Source organism: Nesoenas mayeri (genome assembly GCF_963082525.1).
Source record: "Nesoenas mayeri genome assembly, chromosome: 8".
Classification (NCBI taxonomy): Eukaryota; Metazoa; Chordata; class Aves; order Columbiformes; family Columbidae; genus Nesoenas; species Nesoenas mayeri.
The window spans coordinates 35,585,441-35,611,973 of record NC_137554.1 but is presented as its reverse complement, the minus strand read 5'-3'; the positions used below and the strand labels follow the sequence as shown (position 1 = coordinate 35,611,973).

General features: G+C 48.6%; 1 protein-coding gene across 1 annotated transcript in view; it reads left to right on the top strand.

Moving 5' to 3' along the window:
- FAF1 (Fas associated factor 1) overlaps positions 1-26,533 on the top strand; it is a 150,930-nt gene that overhangs the window by 83,476 nt on the left and 40,921 nt on the right. Inside the window, exons 9-13 of the mRNA XM_080348363.1 lie at positions 11,815-11,910; positions 12,977-13,103; positions 13,963-14,026; positions 14,911-14,992; positions 23,967-24,121. Coding sequence (XP_080204489.1) covers positions 11,815-11,910; positions 12,977-13,103; positions 13,963-14,026; positions 14,911-14,992; positions 23,967-24,121 — 524 coding nt within the window. The remainder of the gene's footprint in view (positions 1-11,814; positions 11,911-12,976; positions 13,104-13,962; positions 14,027-14,910; positions 14,993-23,966; positions 24,122-26,533) is intronic.

The window sequence follows — 26,533 nt, the reverse complement described above, 5'->3', positions numbered from 1 at the left end:
TTAAAGCTAGTAAACAAGGGCTGAGGCTGCTGCTTCCGTTTGCTGCGTCAACGTTGCTTCCATGTCCTGCGTCAACTTTGCTTCCATGTCCTGCGTCAACGTTGCTTCCATGTCCTGCATCAACGTTGCCTCCATGTCCTGCATCAACGTTGCCTCCATGTCCTGCGTCAACGTTGCCTCCATGTCCTGCGTCAACGTTGCCTCCATGTCCTGCGTCAACGTTGCTTCCATGTCCTGCGTCAACGTTGCCTCCATGTCCTGCGTCAACGTTGCCTCCATGTCCTGCGTCAACGTTGCCTCCATGTCCTGCGTCAACGTTGCCTCCATGTCCTGCGTCAACGTTGCCTCCATGTCCTGCGTCAACGTTGCTTCCATGTCCTGTCTTCGTACCGGCAGCGCGCGGCGGGCGCGCTGGGTGCCCGTGGTGCGCAGCGCCGTGGGCCGGCGGGGCAGCCGGGCCTGCGCACGGCACGGCGGGACCGTGTCCTGCCACCCTGCTTCCTCCTCTCCACCTGCTTCAGATTCGGGTGACAGGACTGCTCTTATTTAGGAGCTCTAACCTTGGAGAAACTGAAATACTCATTTCAGTGCTGAGATGTTTGCAGGACTACGTGTGCTTCATGCCCTGCTGAGGGAAGCTAGTGACAGCACTTATCAGAGACTTCTTTTCTCCTCAGTGATTTGATAGTAGCAGCTCCTCTTTTATTCTGCTCTCAGAGCGCAGCGTAGGAAGCGCTGATCTCCCCGGAATACAGCAGACACCTGCTCGGTAAGTGGTAATTGCGCTGTTCCTGGAGGACTGTGGCAGCGGTGCTTGTTTCCCTTGTAACAGAGCTCCACTCCAGGCAGAGCGGAGCTTCTCTGGAACACCTATGAGAATCCATTACAGCAGACTGGAAGTGCTGGGGACTCTGTAAACAGAGTTTCACTTTAAGTGTGTGGTAAGTGGGGTTGCCGTGTAATAGTGGAAGAAAGCTGTGTATAATTACAGCGTCCCTTCTGTTTTACATGAGTGAGAATGCTGTTGCTAGAGCACTTGGGGTTTGTTCTAGTGTGTAGAGCCTGATATAGTAGTGTCAAATGCTTCCTTTAACAAAAGTGGTATTTAAATAACGTTAAGTTAGTCCATAGCTAACTTTTAAAACGCTTAGAGTGGAGCTAATCTGCTCTTCTGATGGGTATTTTTTATTGAAGTTCGATAAACTATTGGTAAAATGTGAAACCAAGAAAACGTTAGTTGATGAATGTATTGTAGATAGATAATTCCTCTACCAGACGAGAGCAGAGCCCTGTTTGAGAGGCGGTCGCTGGCCTGGGCTCCTTTTCCAGACGCAGTCGCTGCCTGTGGTCGGAGCGCAGGCAGGGGCAGGGCGGCAGCTCCGCGGGCTGCCCGGGACAGGCAGTGCAGCCCTTCGCTTACGCAGTGCAGCCCTTCGCTTACGCAGTGCAGCCCCTCGCTTACGCAGTGCAGCCCTTCACTTACGCAGTGCAGCCCTTCGCTTACGCAGTGCAGCCCTTCGCTTACGCAGTGCAGCCCCTCGCTTACGCAGTGCAGCCCTTCACTTACGCAGTGCAACCCTTCGCTTACGCAGTGCAGCCCTTCGCTTACGCAGTGCAGCCCCTCGCTTGCGCAGTGCAGCCCCTCGCTTACGCAGTGCAGCCCTTCGCTTGCGCAGTGCAACCCTTCGCTTACGCAGTGCAGCCCCTCGCTTACGCAGTGCAGCCCCTCGCTTACGCAGTGCAGCCCTTCACTTACGCAGTGCAGCCCCTCGCTTACGCAGTGCAGCCCCTCGCTTACGCAGTGCAGCCCCTCACTTACGCAGTGCAGCCCTTCGCTTACGCAGTGCAGCCCTTCGCTTACGCAGTGCAGCCCTTCGCTTACACAGTGCAGCCCTTCGCTTACGCAGCTCGGCTGCTCCCGCTCCTGTGAGGAGGCCTGAGACTTAATGACGAGCTCTTGTAAGAGTCAAAGAGAAGTAGCGTCAGTTAGATGGCTGAGAAAATCCAGTCCAAAATGCTGGGAATGCTTTAGTTTGGCTCCTTCTTAGAGGTCTCTGACTAGAAAGACCCTTTATAAATGTGTAATTTTTATTAGTTGTGTTATTGTTCTTTCGCTTGTCACACTTGAAACCATTATACATCAAACAAGCACATTCAATATGTAGTCATAGGAAATGAATTACATGAATGCATTTTTAATTGTAACTGCCCCAGCACAACCATTTACCATTGATGACTACTAAAGTATTGATTTGTATTGATATGATTTATTATTTCCAGTTTTGAACTTTTTCCTTTAATTGAGAAGGGTATGTACTCAGTGCTTTTAATTCTGCGATGCAAAGAGTTAAAGGCCTTTTCATAAATTGCAGGTAAAGGAAACAGGGTAAACAAGCAGCAATGATCCTTTCGAGCAGCTCGTTGTTAGGAGTCAGTAACAGCGGATTTCGGGAAGCCGACACTGCGGACCCCGGTTCCTGGAGGCGCGGTAGCCGGGGGCCGAGGCAGCGCTGAGCCCGCAGGGTTTGGCCGTTGGTGGGAAGCGGTGCTGAGCACAGCTGCTCGAGCTCTGCCAAGGAGTGGTGCAGGGCTGGAACAGCCCCGGGCGCTCCTCTGTTTGCCACCCAAAGCATCGCACGGTGCGGGAAGTAAATGGCAGCCCACCGTGGACCAGGAGCGTGCCAACGTTGGCTGATGCTGTCTGTGAATGCGAAGCGGTTCCCAAGATGTATCTGTCAATATCTGTGGGCAATACGTGATCTGGATGACTCAAACTGGTTGTTGGTTTGTGCTGTTGCTTGTTATCTCACTTTCAGTTGTTTCTTACCTTAAAGATCTGTTTAACAGTTTTGTGTATCGTCTGAACAGCAAAAATTAGATGACGTGTGATCAGACAAACAATACTATTATCCCATCTTCTGTGGCAATTACGTAGTTACTAGAAGAATATCAGAAACCTGACGCTCTGTCTCAACACAGAAGCCAGCAAATGGAACAGGATGGTGTTAGTACCCCGGTTACTTTTCAGCCCTTACGCTGTGAAGAATTTTGAGGAAAGGAAGGATAGGAAAATAGGTTAACTGTTTATTGCTTTTGCGGCTGTTATGAGTCTAAATCCATGTTAAGTGCAGCTGAGCTTTTCGTGGTTGCCATTAGAACAGCGGAAGTAAGCGAGCATTGTCCCGAAATAGCGTAACAGGAGCGCAGAGCGTGTGATGGTGGATGCGTTCACGCTGGTGTTTTCCCGTGGTTTTGGGTACCAGAGGGATTCTCGGCCTTTTTCCTGTAGATCTTTTGTGTACCTTGGCTCTCATTGGGCAACGTGGGCCGGGTGGATGTTTGGCTCCTGGTGCGTGTTGTCCCCAGAGCAGCCTCTGCAGCCTGGGGAGGCGCGGGCGTCGCGGATCTCTGTGCGCAGCCCTCGTCCGTCTTAGCACCGCGGGTTTGGGGACGAGAATGTTTATCTTCAGCTCCTGGGCCGTTCAGGGACGTGCACTGAGTTATGACCAGTTCCCGGGCATATGAGCTTTATAGATGATATTACACAGGTGTACTTACTAATAAGCCCACTGAACCAATTTACATGCACAAGTTTTAACCACTAAGTAATTAGCGAAAGCCTTGCCGAGGAACTGGAAATTTGGGAAATGTGTCATTATTTGCATATCAGTATAAAGCAGTTACTAAACTACAGAGCGCACGTTGTGACAAACACGGAGCTCCTTTACTGTTGCTTTGTGAGCGCGGCAGCGTCAGCGCGGCGTGAAAGCGCGGCTGTCTGCTCGGACTGCAGGTCCGCGGCGGTGAATGGCCGGGTTGGGAGCCCAGCGCGCTCTATTGCCTCGGGCAAGAAAAACCCGTCTGAAAGACCATTGAGAAAACCTATCAGTGGAAAGTAATTAACTCGAGATCCACAATTAGCCTCATGGTCTATACTTAACTGTGTTCCAGGTCTTTCAGCGTTGATTTAATTCTGTTACCCTGTGTTTCAAATAGCTGCAAATGGCTTGGCAGATTTTTTGTCCTTTTTAATATTTACAGTTTTTGTCCAAGAAGAAGAATGAGCTCTGTAAGTGATCACGGGTATTTATTTCAGTCTCTGAGAGATATTTCTTTCTTATTAGAATCTGTTGTACAAGAAAATATTATTTCCTTTTTGTTTCCTTTAAATATATTTGCGGTTTGAAGCAGCACGAAGTTCTACAATGTCCTGCTGTAATTCCTAACTTGCCTAACTGGGCTTGACCAATGAGAACTAATCCAGGCCAGGATCGTTTTCTCTTTCATTCACCGGCAACCAAGAGCGGTAGATTGACGGGGACGCGGCTGTGACGAACGGCGGCCCGAGCAAGAGCCGGCCCGAGCGTCCCCGCGTCGCGGGGCTGGCGGCTCCGGAGCCGCACTGTGGCGCAGCACCCCTCATGGTGTTTGTGAGGCTGTACTGCGGTTGTGCTGTGGCCCAGCACCCCTCACGGTGTTTGTGAGGCTGTACTGCGGTTGTGCTGTGGCCCAGCACCCCTCACGGTGTTTGTGAGGCTGTACTGCGGTTGTGCTGTGGCCCAGCACCCCTCACGGTGTTTGTGAGGCTGTGTTGCGGTTGTGCTGTGGCCCAGCACCCCTCACGGTGTTTGTGAGGCTGTGTTGCGGTTGTGCTGTGGCCCAGCACCCCTCATGGTGTTTGTGAGGCTGTGTTGCGGTTGTGCTGTGGCCCAGCTCCCCTCACGGTGTTTGTGAGGCTGTGTTGCGGTTGTGCTGTGGCCCAGCTCCCCTCACGGTGTTTGTGAGGCTGTACTGCGGTTGTGCTGTGGCCCAGCACCCCTCACGGTGTTTGTGAGGCTGTGTTGCGGTTGTGCTGTGGCCCAGCACCCCTCACGGTGTCTGTCTGGAAGCCGTGGGTGCGGATTCGCGGTGTCCTGGGTGCTGTTTCTCCCCACGCCGGTTCCGGAGCATCTTCACGCTGCTGCTGCGTCACGCGTCATGTGAAGATCTCCCTTTGTACTGCAGCAGAAGGAGTAAGATACGTATGTGTAATGTGCCGCCTTTTAGAATAAACCGCAGAAGAGTTTTGGAGAACTCAGCAAACCAATCTCTTAATCCAAATCTAAAGATTTTATCAACACTTTTTGGATTTGTTAATATTTAAGGCACTTTTTTCACGTCAGACCCTTTTTACCTTTGGGGTTCTGTATTCGAACTCCAGCATTCCTTTGTGCTTTTGATCCTCATCGTAGTTCAAAGATGTACCATGGGAGCACGGCTGAAATGCCCGGGGTGTGTTTCCTGCGGGCTGTGCGGCCGGGTTAGGTGACGCGCTCCAGCACTGCTCTGGTGGCTGCATAGAAGCTTTTCCACGTTAGAGCTGCGATGAGCAATTGTCACAGCACTAATGCGAAGTGACGTGCGGGACTGGGCTCGGTAACGTGAGGAGCCCGCGCAGGTGTGAGGGTGGATCTTCCCATGGGCCCGCTCGGCTTCACAGGGGAGAGGAGGAGGAGAGGTGAAATGAACCTTGAACAGAGCTGTCAGCAGCAATCACCTCAGCAGCACTTCTGAGGAGCTGGAACAGCAGTGCTCATGTACAGCCTGAACGCACTCCGCCCCAGAGAGGTTTTCATCCCGTTAGTGTTTAAAATGAAACACTGAATGCCTGTCAAGATCTTTATGTTTTTGCATAATGACGAAGTTATTTTCCAGAGGAAGTTAATTTCAAGGGCTGTCAAGTTTATAAAACTCTTCTGTTCATTTTCGTATTTGTACAATAGTTTAATAAAACAAACAAACCTGGAGCACACTTGAACTGTTTTTCCCAGCTAATGCTGTTTGGTGTCACAAGACAAAGTGACTAATGTAGAACTACATCTACTGTCTGTTGTTGCTCAAGGAGGGATGCGGGTTTACGTGCTGGTGGATGAGCAGTAGATGAGTAGTTGGTTGATTGGGCTTTTTTTCATTATGTAATAAGCTTGACTAGAACTGTTGACCAGCGTAGACTGGAGAGAGCCCTTCGGTCTGTACAGGAAACCTCTCAAAGGCTCGTCATCAGTTTCATAGAATAAAAAAAGCCCGTGTTTCAGTAAATTTGAAAAGAAAAGCTTTTAATAGTCTTGGTTGTTAAACTGGGATGTTCCTTCATTTTACAGTGGGGTACTTGATTGCCCTTGCTGTGATAACACTTGTTTTATAGATACGATGCATTTCTGTACAGATAGCAGTAATTTGACTAACAACAGGATACTTACTCGCTTTGAGAAAAGAGCAGAGCAAAAGGAAACCATTAATTCACAGAAGACATTGAATCTCTCCAAGTTTTAACCATTGCTTTTAAACATGAACATGCACGAGTTCTTAAATCACAGATCGCTTTGAGTTTGAGAGCTTATACACTGAAAACAAGATAGATTGTTTAATGTGTAATCACATTACACATTAAGTGCTGATGCGGAGAGGCGGGAGCCACGCTACTCAGACCAGGAGGAGAAAACCGATCAGTTGTTCTGTCTTGTTGGCTCGCTTGGGGCTCGTGCTGCACTTGGGCTGTGACAGTGTGTGATCCCTAACAGGCCTTGTATCCAAACCCAGCTCGTAGTGCCGTGTACGTGCAGAGCGTAGTAGAAAAGCTGGGACAGAAATATTCCTTCTCAAACTTTTTATTCCTTTTCAAACTTCAAAAAGGACCAGATTTTTCCCGAGCTGCAAGAGAACACATGCAGACAGACATCCGTGGTGTCACTGACATCTACCACACTCGGGGAATTAGCTTGTGCAGTTACACTTGTGCAGTTACAAACGGGAACAGTAAGTTAAATACGGAGACTGACGTGCTGGAGGAAGCTCCCTCCTCACCCCGTCTCTCTGGCGGGGGGCAGCAGTTACCACAGTCACTGCTTCCACAGGAGGAGGGTGGGATTCCACGGCAGCGCAGGTCGCCGGGGAGGCGCTGGAGTCCTTTGCCGCGGCACCCGTCTGCAGTTATTCTGAATCATTGGGCACGGCGTGTTATGAAATGTACTTGCTTGTGTTTGTTTCTTTGTACATTAGCCATGTATCAGTGAGTAAATCAGTAAATGCAAAAGCAAAGCAACTCACATTTGAGCACAGTGAAAGGGCTGTCACATAGAGTATTTAAACCAGGATTAGGTTTCAGTCTGTAGGCAACAGAGCATTCATTTCTGATTAAGAATTTCTTGTGTGATATATGTGTATTGTAAGTCTCCACGTGTTACAGCCCAGTATGCAGCTTCTAGAACGAGCTCTTATTAAGCGTGTGAGCCCTGGTTTATAGATGTTATTTTGGGGTGACATTGTCACGTTTGTTAATATCTTTGCTTCCAACAGGTAATCGTAGCTGGCTAATACTGACAAGCTAGTTATGGCCAAAGGACTAAACGGTGGGCAGAAACTATAAATGTGTTGGATCTCAGAGTTGATATATGCTGCAGTAATAGTCGTTGAAGGTGATTGTGGTTGTGGTGGAATTCACCTCTGTACAACAGCTGTGTTTCAGGGGCTACTTCAGCTTAGCATGAATTTAGATTCTTAACTCATTTAACTTTTTACTCACAGTGGCTTTTAATAATACTCTGAATATTGCTCACATACTGCTATTGGTTCCAGAGCAAAATAAATGGGCTTGGGTTTCCATATGTTTGTATAATCTCTACCAGAATTTGACTTCACAGTGTAAGGATTAATACTTTGGGCATATATTTCGGGAGATAATGTTCTCTTCTGTGTTAAGCAGTGCCCTGGTTGTACAATGATAACAGTGAAGGCGTGAAGCGTTGTCAGAGCGGTGCTGGGGCGGCTGCGGTCACCCGGTGTGGAGGCGGCGTGTGGGCCGGAGCTCCACGCGGCAGCGCCAGCGGCGGGTCCGGCTGCAGCACCGGCGGGTCGTCCGGGGGCTTCATTCTTCCCTCTTGCTCAGCTAGGGGAAAAAGGCATTGCCCGTTTTCACCAGCGTTAATATCAATACCCAGAACATTAATTGTAAATCCGGAATTGATTGCATGTGGTGCTCTAAAGATACCACGTTCCAGAGGGACAGACGGGAGCGGCGCCGCGCTCGGTGGAGCATGTTGTCTTGGGCTGGTTATGAGAGCTACAGCAGCAGAAGTGAGACACGCTAGCCCGAAATATTTGGGATTAGGTAATCTGAGTGTTTCTTAACTGCTTTAGACTATAACAACCAAAAGGCTAACTTACGTGCTTTGTATGCTAAACCCGACCACCCTCACGTTTGAATATACACGAGGTTTAACTGGACCTGTTCAGCGTGGCAGAGGCGGGGTGCGTTGGGAAGCGCGTGCCTGTCGGCGGCCGCGCGCGGACTGAGACGCTGGCAGGTTTCGTTGCCCTTCTCCCTCAAAAGCCGTAGGAAGCCAAGCACGAGACAACTTTGAAGAAGCACCAGCGGTGTATACAGTGCTGGACAGATCTGGCTTCTCAGTAGTCATCTTGAGTTACTTCTGCGAGTCATTTTGCCGGTTTCTGGCTCTGTTTTGCTTTCCACCTCCCGTGCCTTTCAGCTGTGAGACCTTTTGAGTAGGGATTTGCACGTGTGTGTGTTTACTGCCTGGAAAAATGGACTAACCATATTTAATTTTGCTTTAAAGTACTATTTATTTCATAATCTATATCTAGCTCATTGTTGATGCCAATGGTTCTGCATACGTGTCTTCCAGTGTCTCTTCTTGTGCACGTGCAGCTGTCTGATTCAAGCTATAGTACTCACATAACAGGGATTTTCACGCAGAGAAATAAAATATTCTGGAAGGTTAGTGACTTCTGCATGTTTTAACTAGTCAGATGGGTCCATGAGTTAAGAAGATGGATAATCAGGTATCCGGGCTGCAAACCTGTGTTTTCAGTTTTGGAGCAGGTAAAAGTTAGGTCCGTTCCCGTGGGAAGGCCACTGTGACACGGGAGCTCAGGCGTGCACGGCACTGCAGCCCCGTTCGGAGCAGGCGCTGCAGCGTTCCGCAGGAACAGCCTCTGCAGGAGCCGCTGCCACCCGCGCCGCTCTGACCGCCGCGGCACCTCAGCGGGCGCTCCCTCGGTACAGCGGGCGCTCCCTCGGTACCTCAGGCGCTCCATCGGTACCTCGGGCGCTCCCTCGGTACATCAGGCGCTCCCTCGGTACCTCGGGTGCTCCCTCGGTACATCAGGCGCTCCATCGGTACCTCGGGCGCTCCCTTGGTACATCAGGCGCTCCCTCGGTACCTCGGGTGCTCCCTCGGTACATCAGGCGCTCCATCGGTACCTTAGGTGCTCCCTCGGTACATCAGGCGCTCCCTCGGTACCTCGGGTGCTCCCTCGGTACATCAGGCGCTCCATCGGTACCTTAGGTGCTCCCTCGGTACATCAGGCGCTCCCTCGGTACCTCGGGCGCTCCCTCGGTACATCAGGCGCTCCATCAGTACCTCGGGCGCTCCCTCGGTACATCAGGCGCTCCATCAGTACCTCGGGCGCTCCCTCGGTACATCAGGCGCTCCCTCGGTACGTCGGGCGCTCCCTCGGTACCTCGCCCGTGTTTGGGCTCTGCGGTGCCGAGCTTGGCTGCCCACGGCACCGCTCCGAGCTGCCGGGAAAGCAATCTTGTGCTTAGTTCTGATGCTTTTATCGTTTCCAGAGTAAAGATTATCCGGTGCAAGAGCGTCTCTGGAGAGAGGACTCTCCTTTACATACAGTGAAGAGAACTTAATCCTAGGGAGGCGTGCGTGCTGCCAGATGAGTCTGAAATGACGGCAGAGCTCCTGTTTGTCCCGGCCTTTCCTGGGCAAACAGCCTTCTCAGAAAAGCCAAAGGGGAGGGTGGTTTCTCACACAAACGTGCACAAACCCACGCTCCAGCAGCTATGCGGGGAGCGGGGTGACGTGTGCCCTGATGCCGAACCCTTCTGCTGTCAGCTCCTCTTTGAGACGCTCTGACACTGTAATATGGGGTTGCAAGTTGGAATTGCAGCACCCTGCTATTGGGCCAAGCGACAAAGCAGCGCAATAACTGCTTGTTGGTCTTACCGCTCGTCCCTTAATGTGCATGTAAAAGATATCGGGAGCCTGGCCACGCATCTCTCGGGGGTTTTGATGCAGTTAGATGGGGAACTTCGGTCTGTGTGCATTGAAGTTTTACCAGTGTTTTATATGTTGTGGTAACTAGGGAGCAAAGTTTCAGGTTTTAGACCAGCTGGGTTTTGTTTATTATTAAAAGCTTATAAAGATACTAATTAAACGGGTGCATTATTGCAGCGAATACAGTTCTTATGCATTTGTCACAGGAGTTTCATAGGTAATTGGTCTTGACCTGCATGTCATCTTCGACATTTCACTTGCGCCAGAGCATTACGACTCGGTCCCTTTGAGGACGGCCAGGCGCCGCGCAGCCCCGCGTCACCCCGCGCTGGGCACCGGCGCTGGCTGCTTCGCGCGGGTCGAGGGCCGTGCGGTACCAGCGCGCTCGGTCAGCCTGCGCGGCAAACACGGCGGGTTCTGGCAGCGAGCGATAAAGGCACTGAATTACGTATAAAAATGAGCAGAGTGCTTTCAGTGCTCATGGCAGGAAATGGAATTTCAGGTTTATGATTTATTCTTGTTTTTTTGTTAAGGATGATTGAAGTTTATTCTACCTTACTGTTCTTACAGGCTAATTAGGAGGACGCTGTATTTCTGAAACACATAATATCTGTCATTCTGTGTCCTGCAAAATAGTAATCGTTTTGATAGGATCTAGGAAATCTCTGTTTCTTGTGGAGGAACCGTTAGGAACAACATTTTAAACATACAGCCAGAGCCGTCTCTCTCGATGTCACCAAGAACTGCACGGCATACAGCCCTTTGTCACTGCCAAAGGGAGCGGGCTGTGTTCATGTAAGAGCCGCTCACGTTGCCCGTTAAGCCCCTGCGTTATCCAGGCCGGGCTTAGTGCCTCTGAGGGTTCTCCCGTGGTCGTCCCCCTCGTGACAGTGCTGATGCTGAGCCACGCGTGGGGTGCTGGGGACGCGGGGTGCGCTGTCGGCTCTGCACTGAGCAGAGTGGACAATTCCCGTTTTCACTTGTATCAATGAGCACGTTTTTGAGTGCAGTGTGGGCTCAGATCTGCAGGTGTTACTGTCGGGTGTTTGCAGGCGTGCAGTGGTTTGTGCGCGCGGTGCCGGCAGCTCCTGCGCGGGCTCTCGGGTCGGCGTTCGGAAGGCGCTGCGCAGGTCTGGGCCGCGGGCCCAGCGCCGCCCGCCCGCCCGCTCTCCTGCGACTGCGCCGCGCGGCCGCGCTGCGTCCTGCGTGCCTTTGGCGTCAATAGTGACCGAGAGGTCAATACAATGTATTTTTAAGTAGCCACTGTGATTGTGTCTGTTACAGTGTCTAGAGAGAAGTAGTTCTTTTAAGATCATTTTCTCTTTTCAAGATGACTTAACTGCTTTTAATTAGTTGTATCAGTACCGATCTTCACTTTAACATTTGCTTATTCATTGGGAAAGAAAAATTTACATTTCCTTCATCATGGCGTATCACTGTAAAAGTTATAGTGTACAAATAATGGTTTGAACTTCAGTACTGATGTAGGAGATCATAACGATTTAAGGCAGTTCAGAGTTTGCAATTGCATTTAGTTTGTTTGATACTCTCTGCACACACACCTGTGAAACTCTGTTGTTGTTTCTTTGGATGTTTTTACGTAAGGAATCATTTTCATTTTCCAGGCTTCTTTCTTTATGTTTATATAACTGATTTGGTCTGCAGCGCGGTCTTCAGTTTGAACCTCAAAGCACCCTTAGAAGCCTCAGAGCGCGGCGTCACTGAGCAGTGCTTGCTTTGTTTGTAGATGACTCTCGCCGTGGCGGGACTGACTTTTCCTTGCCATCGACTTACAGTCGGAAGAAGATCTTCACCTGTACAAACAAGGGAACAGTCGGAGGAGGTGAGAACACCATCTTTCTTTTAAAAGTGTGCTCTGGAAAGAAGCAGGGAGAGCTCGTTTTGCCATGGTCACCGTCCTTTATGTTGTCAAAGACGTCAGCAGAATTGCATCGTAAAGGAATCGGTTGACAATTCCCATAATGTGCAGCTGTGACAAAGTAAGGAACTGAGTACCTGAGTTATTGAAGGAAAAGGGAGAAGTAAACTAAGCAAGCCACAATTTACTAAGCATTGAAAAATACTTCAAATTAAACAGAAGGCTGAAACCTGTCTTTAGTATTAGCAGAGACGTTTGCAAACGGTGTAATCTCTCACTTCGTTGTTTCTAGCTATTAATAGTCTGAGTTAAAATTTCCAATGCCTCTGTCCTTCCTCAAAATCAATTTAATATAATAATTTTCCCATTTTCCACACACCTTTCTCGCCGCTTGTTCAGACAACTGTAGCCCATAAGGTGTGTCTCGCTGCCCAGCAAGGGTGTGCGTCCGTCTGTCCAGCTGAGCTGAGCAGGTGTAGGTGTGAGGCATGTCAGGTGCACGCCTGGAGCGGTGCCCTTAGCCCTTAGAGGACGGGGAGACACCGCTGTTCTCGCTCCACCCGAACCACGTAGCAGCCTGACTTGTTTTCTCTGGGATCTGCCAGCATAACTGTGTCACTGCTCTTTACCTCATTCTTTCAAAATTATGAGGTTTTCCACCGTGTACAATTTTCTCATGGCTCTTTCATTCAGAGACTCCCTCTTTCTTGTGCAGTTAAACCAGCTTTAGTACTGTTAGATGGGAAAGAGCATGAAGTTGGGGAAGATTTGCTCAGCTATGGCTATACTGAGCCGTTTCCTTACGTGTTTTGTCACGTATGTCTGCCAGCCAGACTTCTGGTAACAATTAGATCTTACGTGTAAGAACAAGCTGACAATGTTGCCTAACATAGTAAAATAAGATGCAGTGTGTCAAGGTTTTTTTCTAGAAATGTGTGGATATTTTTCAGCACGTGTGTATTTCGTGTTTCGCCTAAGATGATGCCTGCAGCAGAGGCTGATGGCGGATCTTGGTTCTGTTTCCATGCAGCAGTGCACCGACGTTCACATGGTCAGTGACAGTGATGGAGATGACTTCGAGGATGCTACAGAGTTTGGAGTGGATGATGGAGAAATGTTTGGAGTAGCATCGTCTGCCTTGAGGAAATCGCCAATGAGTAAGATCAATTAATTCCGTTAATTCAGTTCCAGCAGCAGTGGGGGCAGAGGGTGGGTCTGCGGAACGTGGAGCGGGAAAGGACCTGTTGGTGCGATCCGAGACCTGTTCGAGTGCCGTGACCGACAGATGCAGCGAATGAAGATACTGCAAACGTAATCAGCAACCATAGTTCAACAATAATAGTTCAACTCAGAGAAATTACGATCTCTAACCAAACGTGCCTGTAGATAACTAGACTTCTGCTTTCCTGTGTTGAAAACTCTCCAGATTTCAGCTTCAGCATCGTGTGGTGACCAATATTTTAGTCATTTATTAAACAAGTTTCTCAGTGATTATTTGCACTTGAGTTTTGACAAAGGTTGAGCAGGAGCAGTCAGGTACCTCCTACATGCAGCTCTTGTATACTCTCTATTTACTTTGGGCTTGCATTAGTGTTACTGTCTAGAAGCAAATACATGTAATAATATGGAAAACTTTTTTATCATTATGTATAGGAAGTTTAAAAAAAAACAAAAAAAAAAGTAAGTAACACTATAGTGAGTGAACTTTCAAAGCAATCCTTGTGTTTTAATATACTAAGTGCGTGCAGAGCGTTGGCTCTGAACAAGTGACAGATCACATTATACGCACGGGATGCCTTTGGTGTTTGGAAAGCTTGAATGTACCCATGAGAGCGGGCTGGAAATGTCCCGTCTCTCTGGAGGTTCCTTGTCGATGGTCTTCCATGAAATGTGTGGGGTCTCTTGGTAAGCACTTCACCAAGCTGTCCACATAAAGGATCCATGAAGCAAATGAGTTTGCATGTGAAAATCTGTTTCCATAGGTTGCATTTAATTTCTAATTTTCATTTTTTGAAGTGCCAGAAAATGCTGAAAATGAAGGAGATGCCTTATTACAATTTACAGCCGAGTTTTCTTCGAGGTAAGCTTAGCCGTTAGCTGCGCACCACCTGTTACACACTGAGTCCAATGCAGTGAGTGATGAGAACACAGAGAAACCCAGCGTACGTGTGTTCTTGCGGATCGTGGCATATTTGGGCATCCTAATCTGATTTATTTCAACTAAATGTTTTTAGAACTCTTTCTGAAATAAAGTATTTCTCAGTCCAAGTTAGAGTGACAGATTCTTGCCACTAATTAATATTATTTAATTTTGTAATGGTCCAGGAGGATGGTGAGGATTCTGATTAGGTATAGTAATTTTAATTTGATACACAGGAACAGAAAAGCTGAAGCTTATGCTGAAAAATATAGAGAGTTGCAATGTGAGTTTCACACTGATGAAGTGGTTGGATAAATCTCGACTTTCACAAAGTACAGAAATGCTGGGTTTTTAACCTCCTGCTGCCAAATCAGGCCTTGTTAGACAGTTGCCATGTTCCATCAAACGGGTGGAAGCTGCAAACTAACGTAGTGCAAAGGTTGCACCTTCTGCATTCCCTGCTCTGGGATGAGATGTTCATTTGTAGATGTGAGATGCATGGATGTGTAATACAAGAACAGCCTTGAATTAACCATTAAGAATATAATAAAGAGAGGAAATAAGTTATGACTGAAAAATGATATAGAACTTGAGGTGTCTGTGTATGTAAACAAAGTTTTTATGTTAAAATTCGTGAAGGTAGTAGTAAGTTACTTTAAGCTTTTGAACGGTGGGGAACAGGTGGCTTTGAAGGACAGAAGGGAAATATGGAGAGGTGTAGCACTTCATCTTTCTAAAAGTTTAGCCAATATGTTATTTTCACAGAATATATGAATTACTTATCCATGTCATTTTTAATTAATTGCAAGTTTTATCTCAAACAGATATGGTGACTGCCATCCTGTTTATTTTATTGGATCACTAGAGGCTGCTTTTCAAGAAGCCTTCTATGGGAAAGCTAGAGATGTAAGTGTGCATTAAAATTATCTAATCTGGGGGGGATGGAAATCACTGTTCATGTTTCATCTTTGGTTTAAAAAAGGTAAGGTGAGCTACGTCTTGGAGTTACCATGGTTTTACTGTTGGTGATTGGGGTGCTGGCTAAGGTCCTTACCGTGGTTGTTGAAACGACGGTGGGTAAGTCTGACCACTTGGGCTGCATTTTGACTGGAGTCATCAGAGCTGCTCCTTCTTTCCTTTCCTCTCCTCCCGTCCCGTGCCGTTCCCCCGGCGGCAGCGGTGCGTGCCGGCATCGCCGCGGAGCGCTGCTCGCGGGCCGTGTGCTCGGCAGCTCCGCGTCGCACGCGGCTGCTTTGAGGGACGGCTGATGAAATTGTAAATCTGAATTGAAAGGTCTCTGCAATACAGGGCGCTTTTTTCCTTGGTACAGCCTTTATCTGCCAAGGAAATTCCAGCACTACGGTTTGGTTATTTAGCTTTCTGCACATCCAACCAGATGTCTCAAGTTTCTGTTATTCCATGCAGTTTTAAAATCAGTATTTTAATAAAACTAGAACGGGGATCGTTTATTTAAGTTTTGGTGACTTGAATTCACTGAGGAGAAACCCAAACCCCAGCGTAATTAAGCACAGATAAAGCTGAAACACAAACAAGAAACTCATGCTGTTTAAATTTACTTTCTGTTGTCTCGATAGATATTTAATTTAGCAGGCGGAGCGCTGTGGGCTCTGCAGGGGCTCAGGCGGCGCGGGGCAGCTGTGCCGGCCGGGGCTGTTCGCTGAATCCGCGGTGCAGCTGCCGTTTACACGGATTTCACACGCACACAGCTTTTCGCACTTTCAAGTTTAGTGAATATTTTCATGTATTTGTGCAGATTCAGAATATAAATGGATACAGAACAATCAGTGGCAATGTATTAATTCATAGTAACTCACTGAAGTTGGAACTTGGAGCATGTTTAAAACAAATTGAATTATTAATTCAACAAGAAAAATGTTTATATCAGGAGGTTCCCTTTGTGTCCTTTCATCGGAAATGCCGACAGCGCATCAGTGCAACAATGTCCGAGAGCCCCTCAGGGGGTCCCACAGATACTCTTTATACCTGTGAATCTGCTGTTAATGTGGTACCGTTATCGGGGTTTAGTGCTCTGAGTGCGTCACAGCACATCTGGAGTTCACATCTCCTTGCATTGCTGCTGTTTTGTGGCGTAGTCAGAGCAGATCCTCGTTGGGATGAAGTGATGGACTTAGGAAAGCATTGGTTTTATGCCGTGTTTTTTTCTCCACTGTTGCCTGAACTGTTGAAGCCCTTCTCCCAGCTACCCTGTGGAACGACATTACTTTATTGTAACATTCTGATTTAAATGTATATATACCATTTGTTTGACTGTATTTTTCCTGTTACAAACAAGTAATTTCAGTACTGCCCCCTGGAATTCGCATTGAGAAAAGGGATACATTATCCTATATTTCAACAACTGTGTTTCATAAAATAATTCAATATGTGTATCAGTATAAGAAAAGAGGCTTAGGAGAAATTGCAACCCCCATGTCGTGTCTTCTAATGTATACTGTGGAGGGCACTTCATTTTACCAGGGCAACAGATGAGCTTCAGGCAGCAGCATTCTTCACTTGAAGTGAGAAATTGAGTTCCAAGAGTAAATAAAAACAAGATTGAAGGTTTAAATCCTCCGCTAGGCTTTTTGAACTTATATACTCATTAAGTGTTTATTGGAGTGGTGGGATTACCAAGGATTTGGGTAGCTTCATCAGCCGGTATATGGTTAATCACTAAGTAAAACACTACATTGGATAGAGTGTTTCTCACGATGCCACACTCGGTCCATCCCCGTGCGGGGCTCGGGCTGAGCTGCAGAGCGCGGCAGCGAGCGCGGGCCTCGGCCTCCGCGCGGCTCCAGCGCCTGCGGCTCCAGCGCCAGCGGCTCCGCTCGGCCCTTGGGGTCTGCCGAGACCCCCACCCACGGCTTTAGTCTGTGTGCTGCATGATTCTTCCCTCAAGATGTCCCAGTATACGTCAGCCTGACGCCTTTTGCAGCAGTATTTTAGTTGGGGTTACTTTAAGAAAATGAACTTGTGTCAGAAGTGTTTTGAACACAGATTATGGGTTAGGATTCTTTTAAAGGAATGGTGGTTTTCATTTTCTTGTGTTGGAAAGGGTGGTAATTCATAGTTGCTTAAGGAAAGTGCTAGCAGAGAAAGAAGTACCTTATAAAAATGTTTAGAAATGGGTCTGTTACCTGTGTTTTGTTTAGCTCTTCTTATGGTTGGTTTTCATTTCCAGTCTTTAGATAGTGCAGATTAACATGTATGATGGGTACCTTTCTCTTTCAGAGCAACCGCTGCCAGGATAGTGCCAGTTCTAGGCAGGAGAGCTGGGTGAGGTCAGCTCGAGCTCTGCTTTAGACCCCGTGTGTCTGCGCAGAGCGCGGCGGCCGCGCGGCAGCGCTCTCCCCGCGACGGCCGGGGCGGCGGAGCCTGCGGGCACCTCTGGCAGCTCAGGACATGGTGTGTTCATTCCGAGCCCCGCTGTACACACACCAGAAAACACCTTCATTGTGAATTGGTTTTAGTTGGGTCAGGAAGAGAAAGAGAGACGGAGGGTTATTAAATGAACAGGAAAGTTTTCTTTTATGAAATTCTGCTTATAATGCCAGTTGGAAACAAGCATTTCTGTTAGACTAGTTTATGAGAAACAAGCTTACTCTTGCTCAGGTAGCTACATTCCAATAGAAATACCTAAACCAGAACCAGGGAATGCCATAGCGGACAGCTCTAAGCAAGGCGTTTGGGGCAGGTTTCTTTGCAGCTGAACGCAGTTTGTGGGTGCCCTGTGTTCTGAGACATCAACGGTTTAGTCCTGACTCAGGGCGGTATTGTTGAGATCACAGGATCTCGAATCTCACTGGGCTATTTTCTTGGATAATACTGAAGCGTTTTCTTTTATTGGAGCTTGTTGGCCTGTTCATTTTTATTGGTGGTTGCTACTCTTTTATTACGGGAAGAATCAAGACATTCTCTTTACCTTTACAGGCGCTCTTATCTTTCTGTACCTCTCTCAACCCTGCTGTCCACTGGCTTTTAATAAATGTGTGAAACATCTCTCTCAGCACAGATTGGTATTGTCACCTCAATATCTAGTCCTGCATGCTCAAAATGAGTGATGTTTTTCTTCCCCTTGAATTCTGTCTTTCAGGTTCAATTTAGCGGCAGCACCATCCCTCTCATGTATTGGTGCTTTATTTCTTGGTTGCCTAGAAGAGCGTTCCTCCCGTGGTTTGCCATGTTCAAATAAAAGCTTTGGTGGGTTTTTTCTGGTGATAGCAGAATAGTCTTTCATACAGGGCATTCTGTAGGATCGTTTTTATCTGTCAAACAGAAAACTGCCCCTCATTATTGTTTCAGCTAATTAACTTCATGCTGAACTTAATACAGAAAAAAAGATTCCCCGAAGATACAAAGAAAAGATTTTGTCAGAGGGCTCTATAGAAACAACACTGACCGCCCTGCAGTCTCGTCTCGGAACAGGAATTTGAAGTGTAGACGGCACCTCATGCGGCTGCTGCACCCGCCTGCGGGACGGAGGTGGTTCTGAACCCAAACAGACGCTTCTGCTTTAGTCTGTGCCATCTCGTTCTGCCCCGTGACCGTTATTTGAAGTACCTTCCCGAGCCCAAGGAACGAGGGGTTCTGCAAAATGCAAGTTTGCCGTATGGGTGACAAAGGCACCCGCTCCAGAGCAGCGGTAGCAGCACGTGGTTGCCGGTTAGACAAGTACCTAGGCAGGAGAGCTCTGCAGGCACAAGGTAGCACCGAGTGTCCTCTCGCCGTGTCCCGCAAGCGCCGTGCGGCCGTGCGGGGGCGCTGCTCACCGCCCCGCCGGGCGGGCCAAGGGTGCGGGGCCAAGGGTGCGGGAGCGCGGGTGCGGGAGCGCGGGTGCGGGGCCAAGGGTGCGGGGCCAAGGGTGCGGGGCGAGCTTCTGGCAGGGCCGGTGGCCGCGCTCCCTGCGGGAGAGGTGCCCGCTCCACAGGTCCCAGGTGAACGTGAACAGCCCCACACCGGTGGCCGCGGGCTGGTAGAGGACAGGTAGAGGTGCTATAGATGTATCGTTGCAGGGACCCGGGAAGAGCCAATCAGCTGCACTGTGGTAGATGTCAGGACATAAATTCCCGTTTAAGTCCGATGTTGGTCACCTACATTTTCTTTCCAGTGTTGTCTGATGTGTGTTAACCGTTCAGTGCTTCAGTTCTTAAATTAATTCTGAACTTATGGATAATCATTGCTTAGAAATTTGTACTACAACGAACCAGCTTAGTAGTCTCATTGTGTGCCTGCACACCCTTTATCCTGCGTCACCTTTTGTACCTGAAGGGCTGGTCCTGGGTATGGGTCTCTTTTCAGGACTCTTTGTACTGAAATAATGAAAGTTTACAGAAATTGTCTGCCACGCTCTACATTTCCTTCTCTTTCAGAGCTGATGTTTGGTAGATCTTATTTGAGTTTGGTTTTAATTACTGGATATTCTTTGCATTATGTAAGATACCACTGCAAGTTTGATTGATTGAAACAGAGATACAACAGTGTAATAGGGTCAAATAGTTGAAAGATGAGAGTAGACTAAATCAAGCTTAAAATAAAACGTACCTTTACCTGGGAGAGTGTTTAGCTGTTTGAAAAACTTACCATGGTCCGTACGGATCCTGTGTCACTGTGTTTCTTTGAGACTAGTTACGTTGCTGAAAGGCGTCAAGTAAATAACGACGGGGATCTTGGTTCGTTAGCCTGCGGGTTTGAAAGAACGTTCCTGCCTCTAGCAGGGGGCAGATAGTGAACGTTTTTGTCTCAATTGCTAGTGGAACTTGTAAACCTGAGATTCAAAAATAACCATTCAGGTCTGTGGTTTCGCTGACCCTTATGACTCTGTTGCTGTTCTCGTCGCAGTTTATGCTCTTCTGAGGTATCTGGGTTGCTCCTGTTGCGAGGAGCTGGCTGGCCAGCCTGGCTATCCCATTACCGGATGATCATGTTTAGTCTCAGCCTCGCGATGATCTGTGTTTCCTTCTGCCTCGGTGCCAACTTTCCCTCATTTCTTCTGTCTTCAGCATCCACAGACTTGGAAATACATCTCTGGCTGGCTTCAGTTCCTGAAATCCTAAGGCCTTGGAAAGTCCATCAGCTCTTCAGCACGTAGAACCTTTCCGGTATCCCTTGCCTTCCTAGGCACCAGCAAAACTTCTTCCCCATCGAATCTTCTTTCTTGGTTAAAATTTTGTGCTAAGCAAACAGCCCCAAGTCGTTACGTTTTTGAGAAACCCACACGGAACAGGCTGGTGCTGCATTAGTTGGCTTCTTTGATGAAGTCAAGGCTTTTCAACAGCTTACTAAGCCTGTTTTATTAGCGTTGACTAAAACATGCTCAGCATTACTCATCGTAGAATTATAGAGTTTACTCTGATTTTTCAAAGCCTTTGGGAAAAAATAATTCAACTCCCTGCTTATAAATATGCACTACCATGGGTTAGTGAGGAACACAACCAGAAACCACAGCCCACACACAAAAGCCACCACACACAAAACCAGAAAACCCCACGAAACAAAGTCCGAGCGCGAGCCTTTGGCAGTCACGCGTTTTCCCGAGGAAGAAGGTGCCCCTGCCTTCCACTGAGACATCTCAAAAGCCTTTCCAGCCTTGGGCTGCAGTGCGCGGGCCCTGGCGCTGAGCCCGTGCGCGGCCCCGGCGCTCGGTGCCCCCTCAGACACGAGCACAGTCCTTCACGTGTGACGGAGTTTGGGCTCCGCACGGTGAGAGTTGCCGATGCCGCGAAAATTACACTCGCCCGTAAAGCAGCTCAGTGTAAACATCTATTGTGCTTGTGCCTGTTTTGTTTACTAAAATTTGTCCCTAAATCTTTAAGCCTAAAACTGTCCGTATTTTGAAACACTCCGTTGTACGGCGTCTCGTATTTAACAGTTTCATGGGGCCGTTTCTTTGGAAGTAAAAGTGTTTCTCAAGAGCCTTTTTCTCTCGCCCCGCTGAAAGGAGGAGAGCAAAGCCATCCGCTTACCACAAAGCAGCACCACCACAAAGGAAAGATTAAGGGTTTAGAGAGGTCAATGTGGGTTTTTCTCTAACTAAACACTTTCCTAAAGTTTCCTTGTGGAAAAAATAATGAAGTCATCTCAGAGTTTTTAAAGAATTTTTATTTCTTTTTCACCGTCTGCATTTGCTTGTCTTCTCAGCATGGATGTTTAATCTTTCTGGGCTTTGTGAATTGCTGCAAATGAATAAGTGGTGAGCTGTCTCTCTAGGAGCTGGGGGCTTATTCTAAGGCCCTAATCACTGAGTAAACACATCTTTGCCCTCCCTCTCTTACAACTGCTATATAATGGTCGAGATTCTAGCACAGTAACCTGGATATTGCAGGGATCGACGCTTTGAAATGCAGAATGGCTGATCCTCAAAAACAGACAGTGCCTGATCTTCCCCTGCCTCTTTCTTCTTTTTAAATTAAATATCACCACAGCAATGCTGCTTTATTGCTTGATATTGTGCATCAGTGCCCTGGATTTTCAAGTTTCGTTTCAGTCAACATTGTTGGCTGCACTTATATGGATCTCTGCATGTTGGGCTTATTAATGGCCCTTCCTGGCACATGTGTACGTGGTTCTGAAGAACATTTAAATTAAATTAGACAAACATTAATGCAAATTACTAATCCCTTTCTCAAAGCCTAATGTTCAAATGTATTCTTCTTTTTATAAACAGTCATTAAGTTTTATCCAGAGCCTGTGTATGAGGTGACAGGCACGCAGGTTTGTCACAAAGACAGCTTGTCTCAGAATTGCGTCCTGTGCCTTGTTATCAGTGCACATCAATATATACAGTGTTCGGAGTGGCTTCTGATGAAGAGATTTGAAATGACTTTAAACAGGAGTCTGGAAGTAGCATCCACCATACTGCCCCAGCACATCTGTTCACGTAGGGTTTTAAAGTAAGGTAAATAATAAATATGGGCATGGAGGAATGGAAGTTGTAATTTTCTGAATGGTATTTATAATTCACTGAATAGCAGGCATAGGTCCTTAACTGGCTCATAGCTTCCTTATGTTTTCCAGTCTGCATTGTACCTTTACATACACAGAGACGCTTTCCAAACCGTAGTGTGAGACTGTCATGGGGACACAGCCCAGCCAGATGGTGCTGGTGGTGCCGCCCAGATGTTACTCGATAGGGGTTCAGAAGAACACGGCACAGGTTGTTTTCTTCCAGGAGGCCGCAAGCACCATCCTCAGCCCACGTGGTTCTAACGCGTTAACCGCGGTGCGATACGTCGGCGCGGGCAGCTCCGTGTGGGTCTGATCCGTGTCTCCCGTCTCCTTCACCGGGTCCCTGACGGTTCTGGTGCCGGCGTGGCCGCCGCGCTGCCCCGCGGCCCCGGCACCGGCCGCACGGGGCCCGGCTGAGCAGCGAGAGGCCCAGCACCCGTGCTCAGCACTGCTGGCAGCTCTGCTTGCTGACCATGTGTGGGACGGGAGCTGCCCCAGCACCCGTGCTCAGCACCGCCGGCAGCTCTGCTTACTGACCGTGTGCGGGACAGGAGCTGCTCCAGCACCCGTGCTCAGCACCGCTGGCAGCTCTGCTTACTGACCGTGTGCGGGACAGGAGCTGCTCCAGCACCCGTGCTCAGCACTGCTGGCAGCTCTGCTTGCTGACCATGTGTGGGACGGGAGCTGCCCCAGCACCCGTGCTCAGCACCGCCGGCAGCTCTACTTGCTGACCATGTGTGGGACAGGAGCTGCCCCAGCACCCGTGCTCAGCACCGCCGGCAGCTCTACTTGCTGACCATGTGCGGGACGGGAGCTGCCCCAGCACCCGTGCTCAGCACCGCCGGCAGCTCTACTTGCTGACCATGTGTGGGACAGGAGCTGCTCCAGCACCCGTGCTCAGCACCGCCGGCAGCTCTACTTGCTGACCATGTGTGGGACAGGAGCTGCCCCAGCACCCGTGCTCAGCACCGCCGGCAGCTCTACTTGCTGACCATGTGTGGGACAGGAGCTGCTCCAGCACCCGTGCTCAGCACCGCTGGCAGCTCTGCTTACTGACCGTGTGCGGGACGGGAGCTGCCCCAGCACCCGTGCTCAGCACCGCCGGCAGCTCTGCTTGCTGACCATGTGCGGGACGGGAGCTGCCCCAGCACCCGTGCTCAGCACCACCGGCAGCTCTGCTTGCTGACCATGTGCGGGACGGGAGCTGCCCCAGCACCCGTGCTCAGCACCGCCGGCAGCTCTGCTTGCTGACCATGTGCGGGACGGGAGCTGCCCCAGCACCCGTGCTCAGCACCGCCGGCAGCTCTGCTTGCTGACCATGTGCGGGACGGGAGCTGCCCCAGCACCCGTGCTCAGCACCGCCGGCAGCTCTGCTTGCTGACCATGTGCGGGACGGGAGCTGCCCCAGCACCCGTGCTCAGCACCGCCGGCAGCTCTGCTTACCCACTCGGTGTCATCTTCACCTTGGCTGCAAATGGGGTGATGGGAACACACCATCATTTCTTTAAGGTTGCATATGGTTGCGTTTGTTCAGGCTCGTAGACCCCGTTCTGCTATGAGGTGCGTTCCCTGCTCAGGGAATGGTCCCAAATGTTATCGTTATCGGAGAACATGACGAAAAAGTTCACTTTTTAAAGTTGTTAATAAGGTTTTTGATTTTGCATTCAAATGTTGCTTTTTCCATGTCCTAAGGATATAATGTATCCAAGATAAGATTTCTAGAAGCATTACAGATTTGGAGGGGCCAACCGACTATTTGCCTTGAGATCTGTTGTTTCGTGGTGTGCGCAGCGAGGTCCTGGGCGCCCCGGTGAGCGGCGCGGGGTGCACCGGCACGCGTGCCCACAGCCGAATTTTCAGTCACCGGACAGTCTCGGGAGGTTTTCAGTGATCTTTCCTCATGTCTTTTCAGAGAAAGCTTCTCGCTATCTACCTCCACCACGACGAAAGCGTGCTGACCAACGTCTTCTGCTCACAAATGCTCTGTGCTGAGTCTATTGTCTCCTACCTGAGTCAGAACTTCATCACCTGGGCGTGGGACATGACGAAGGAAGCGAACAGAGCGAGGTAAGGCGCTCCGGACTGTCCTGCAGCAGCTTCTCGCAGGGACGTTCTGCATCTCGCTGTCGTCCTGTGCAGCAACTGCTTGGTGGCTTGACGTTGATTTAAATTCAAATCCGTGCTCATTCTTAACTGATAAACGAAGCTGTCCTGGCTGGAGCTCGCTGGGAACTGGACGTTCCTTGTTTCCATTACAAAGTGGCTTTCCTTTTCTTCTTTTATATTATTTTCCCGAGTTTGCTTTGCACACAGTTCCAGGAACACGGCCTCAAGGTTTTGCATGTCTTGTGTGTGTTACTGTAATGAGTGTTATTCTAACTTAACAAAAGACGCAAGTGTCATTTGGTCTGGGATGAGGTTGCCACGTTTTTACACAATTCCATTGATTCTGGAATAATTAAAAGTACGTATGTATGTTTATTTCTCTTGTGGCTTGCTAGAGTAGACCATTTATGCATTCCTATTCTTAACTATGTATGTTATAGTTGATATTTCTTTACTGAACGTGGGCACGGAGACCAGAACACCCCCTCTTTCTAACACACTTTGCAAGTGGCACTTGTGTTTCACGGGAATTCCTCACCTGACCTTTGCATTTTGCCATCGGCCAAACAGCAGCTGTGTTGCGGTTTAGGTTATTCTAGAGAAGAGTTAAAGATGGCGGAAAAAAGCAGTTGCGAAAACAGATGAAATTGTTTTTAGGAAAAGGAAAGAGAGAAGAAGGAACATCTCGGTTCTTTCGTGGGACCAAATGCAGGGACTGGGAAGCTGCTGAATCCCTCGGTGTTGCCATTCATGGCAGTCCGGAGCCTCCTTTTCTTTCATCCCACAAGTTGGTGTGGAGGAAACAGCATTTCTAAGCCATCTGTAGTGGCTAAGTTCAGCCGGCTGCCTGCTGTTCCATTGTTTGCTTTTCTATTTAACGCTCTAGTTTCTTTTCTTTTACAATGACAAAAAATTGCAGTGTAGTTTCTTTTGAAAAAGTGTGTTTGAGGGGTTTTTTATGACTGACGATCAACAGCCATGTAATTGCTTTGTTGTGTTTTACTAAAGAAATCTATTAAGTAGCACAACTTTGATACACTAGTAATAAGAGTTTGCAGGTTACAGAGACACCTGTGGTGACCAAAGCGACAGAAGCTGCTTATTAGAAAGAGCCCGTACAGCTGTGTCCTATTAACTCCTTATGACACTTCTTAAAACACAAAATAAAGGGCTTGTTTAAGGCTTTATAGCTGTTCTCAATGCACCTACTCGCCGATTGTGCAGTGCGATAGGGTTTCTAAGCCTACATTTTTTGCTTTCTGTTAACAACCACAAAGAAACTGTCATATTAACAGTGAGGTCAAAAAATAGTAAGGGCTAAACAAGGCATGCCGGCTCAGATTAGAATAATTTCTCGTTTGTGTTCAGGGTCACCTCCTGCTCCTTAAACTGTGATTTCTTCGGAGGGGGCCTGATGCTTCCTTCTCCCTTTGGAAAGTGCCGGTGCACTGTGGGCATTCCCATAAATAAATCCTCATAGCTCTGTTTGGTTACTGCCCCTCGTTACGTGACACGACGCCTCGGAGCCTGTTCTGCGTCCCCACAAACGCAGCCGCACGCAGCTTGTTATTGAACGGTGAGAAGACAAGGAGGAGAGGAGCGGGTCCCTGCGCGCTGCCGCGTCCCCGGAGCAGCTCGCTCGTGCTGTCACAGCTGAGCTGGTGGCCAGGCCGCTCTTTACAGCACTCAGCACGGAGGCCTCGGTGTCAGTAGGAAAAGACAGGTTTTCAGTACTGCATCGCAGCGTGGGGGGTTCCAAACACGTGTACATACTTTCTCATGTAAGTCAAAAGATCTTGGTTATTCTGATACTTTTTTTGCTCTTTCCTGACATCTATGGACATCAGTCTGTTCCAAAACCAGCTTTAATAGTAGTTTCCATCCTTCTCATTAACGAAATGGTGGTTCATTCTAAATATTGCAGAACAAAACCGGCCCCAAAGTGCAGTTTTTAATGTATTTCCCGGCTGGCACTGCTGCAGGGCTGTGCTCTGACTCCCGCACTGCTGCCCACGGGCGCTCTGCAGCCGGCTTCTCGCAGTCTGGTTTCTCAACAGCAACGGAGCGAGGAGAGTAGTTTAGGTGGGACTAAAGGGAATGCTGCGTGCATGGGCCAGGGTGGCGGGTACCGGGAGTGCAGGAGCATCGGCACTGTCACATACGTGTGTACAGGCACAGACTCAACTTCTTGTTAATTCATTAATAGAAATTAATTAGCATATTTTTATCCAGGATATATGTAGATAGACCCACATATGCACACATACTCTGTGTTTATACACACAGCATTTATAAACATAGATGATGAATAATATAAACAGATTTCCAATGTACGTAATGTTTGCTGAGCAAAGCGATACCAAAACCATAAAC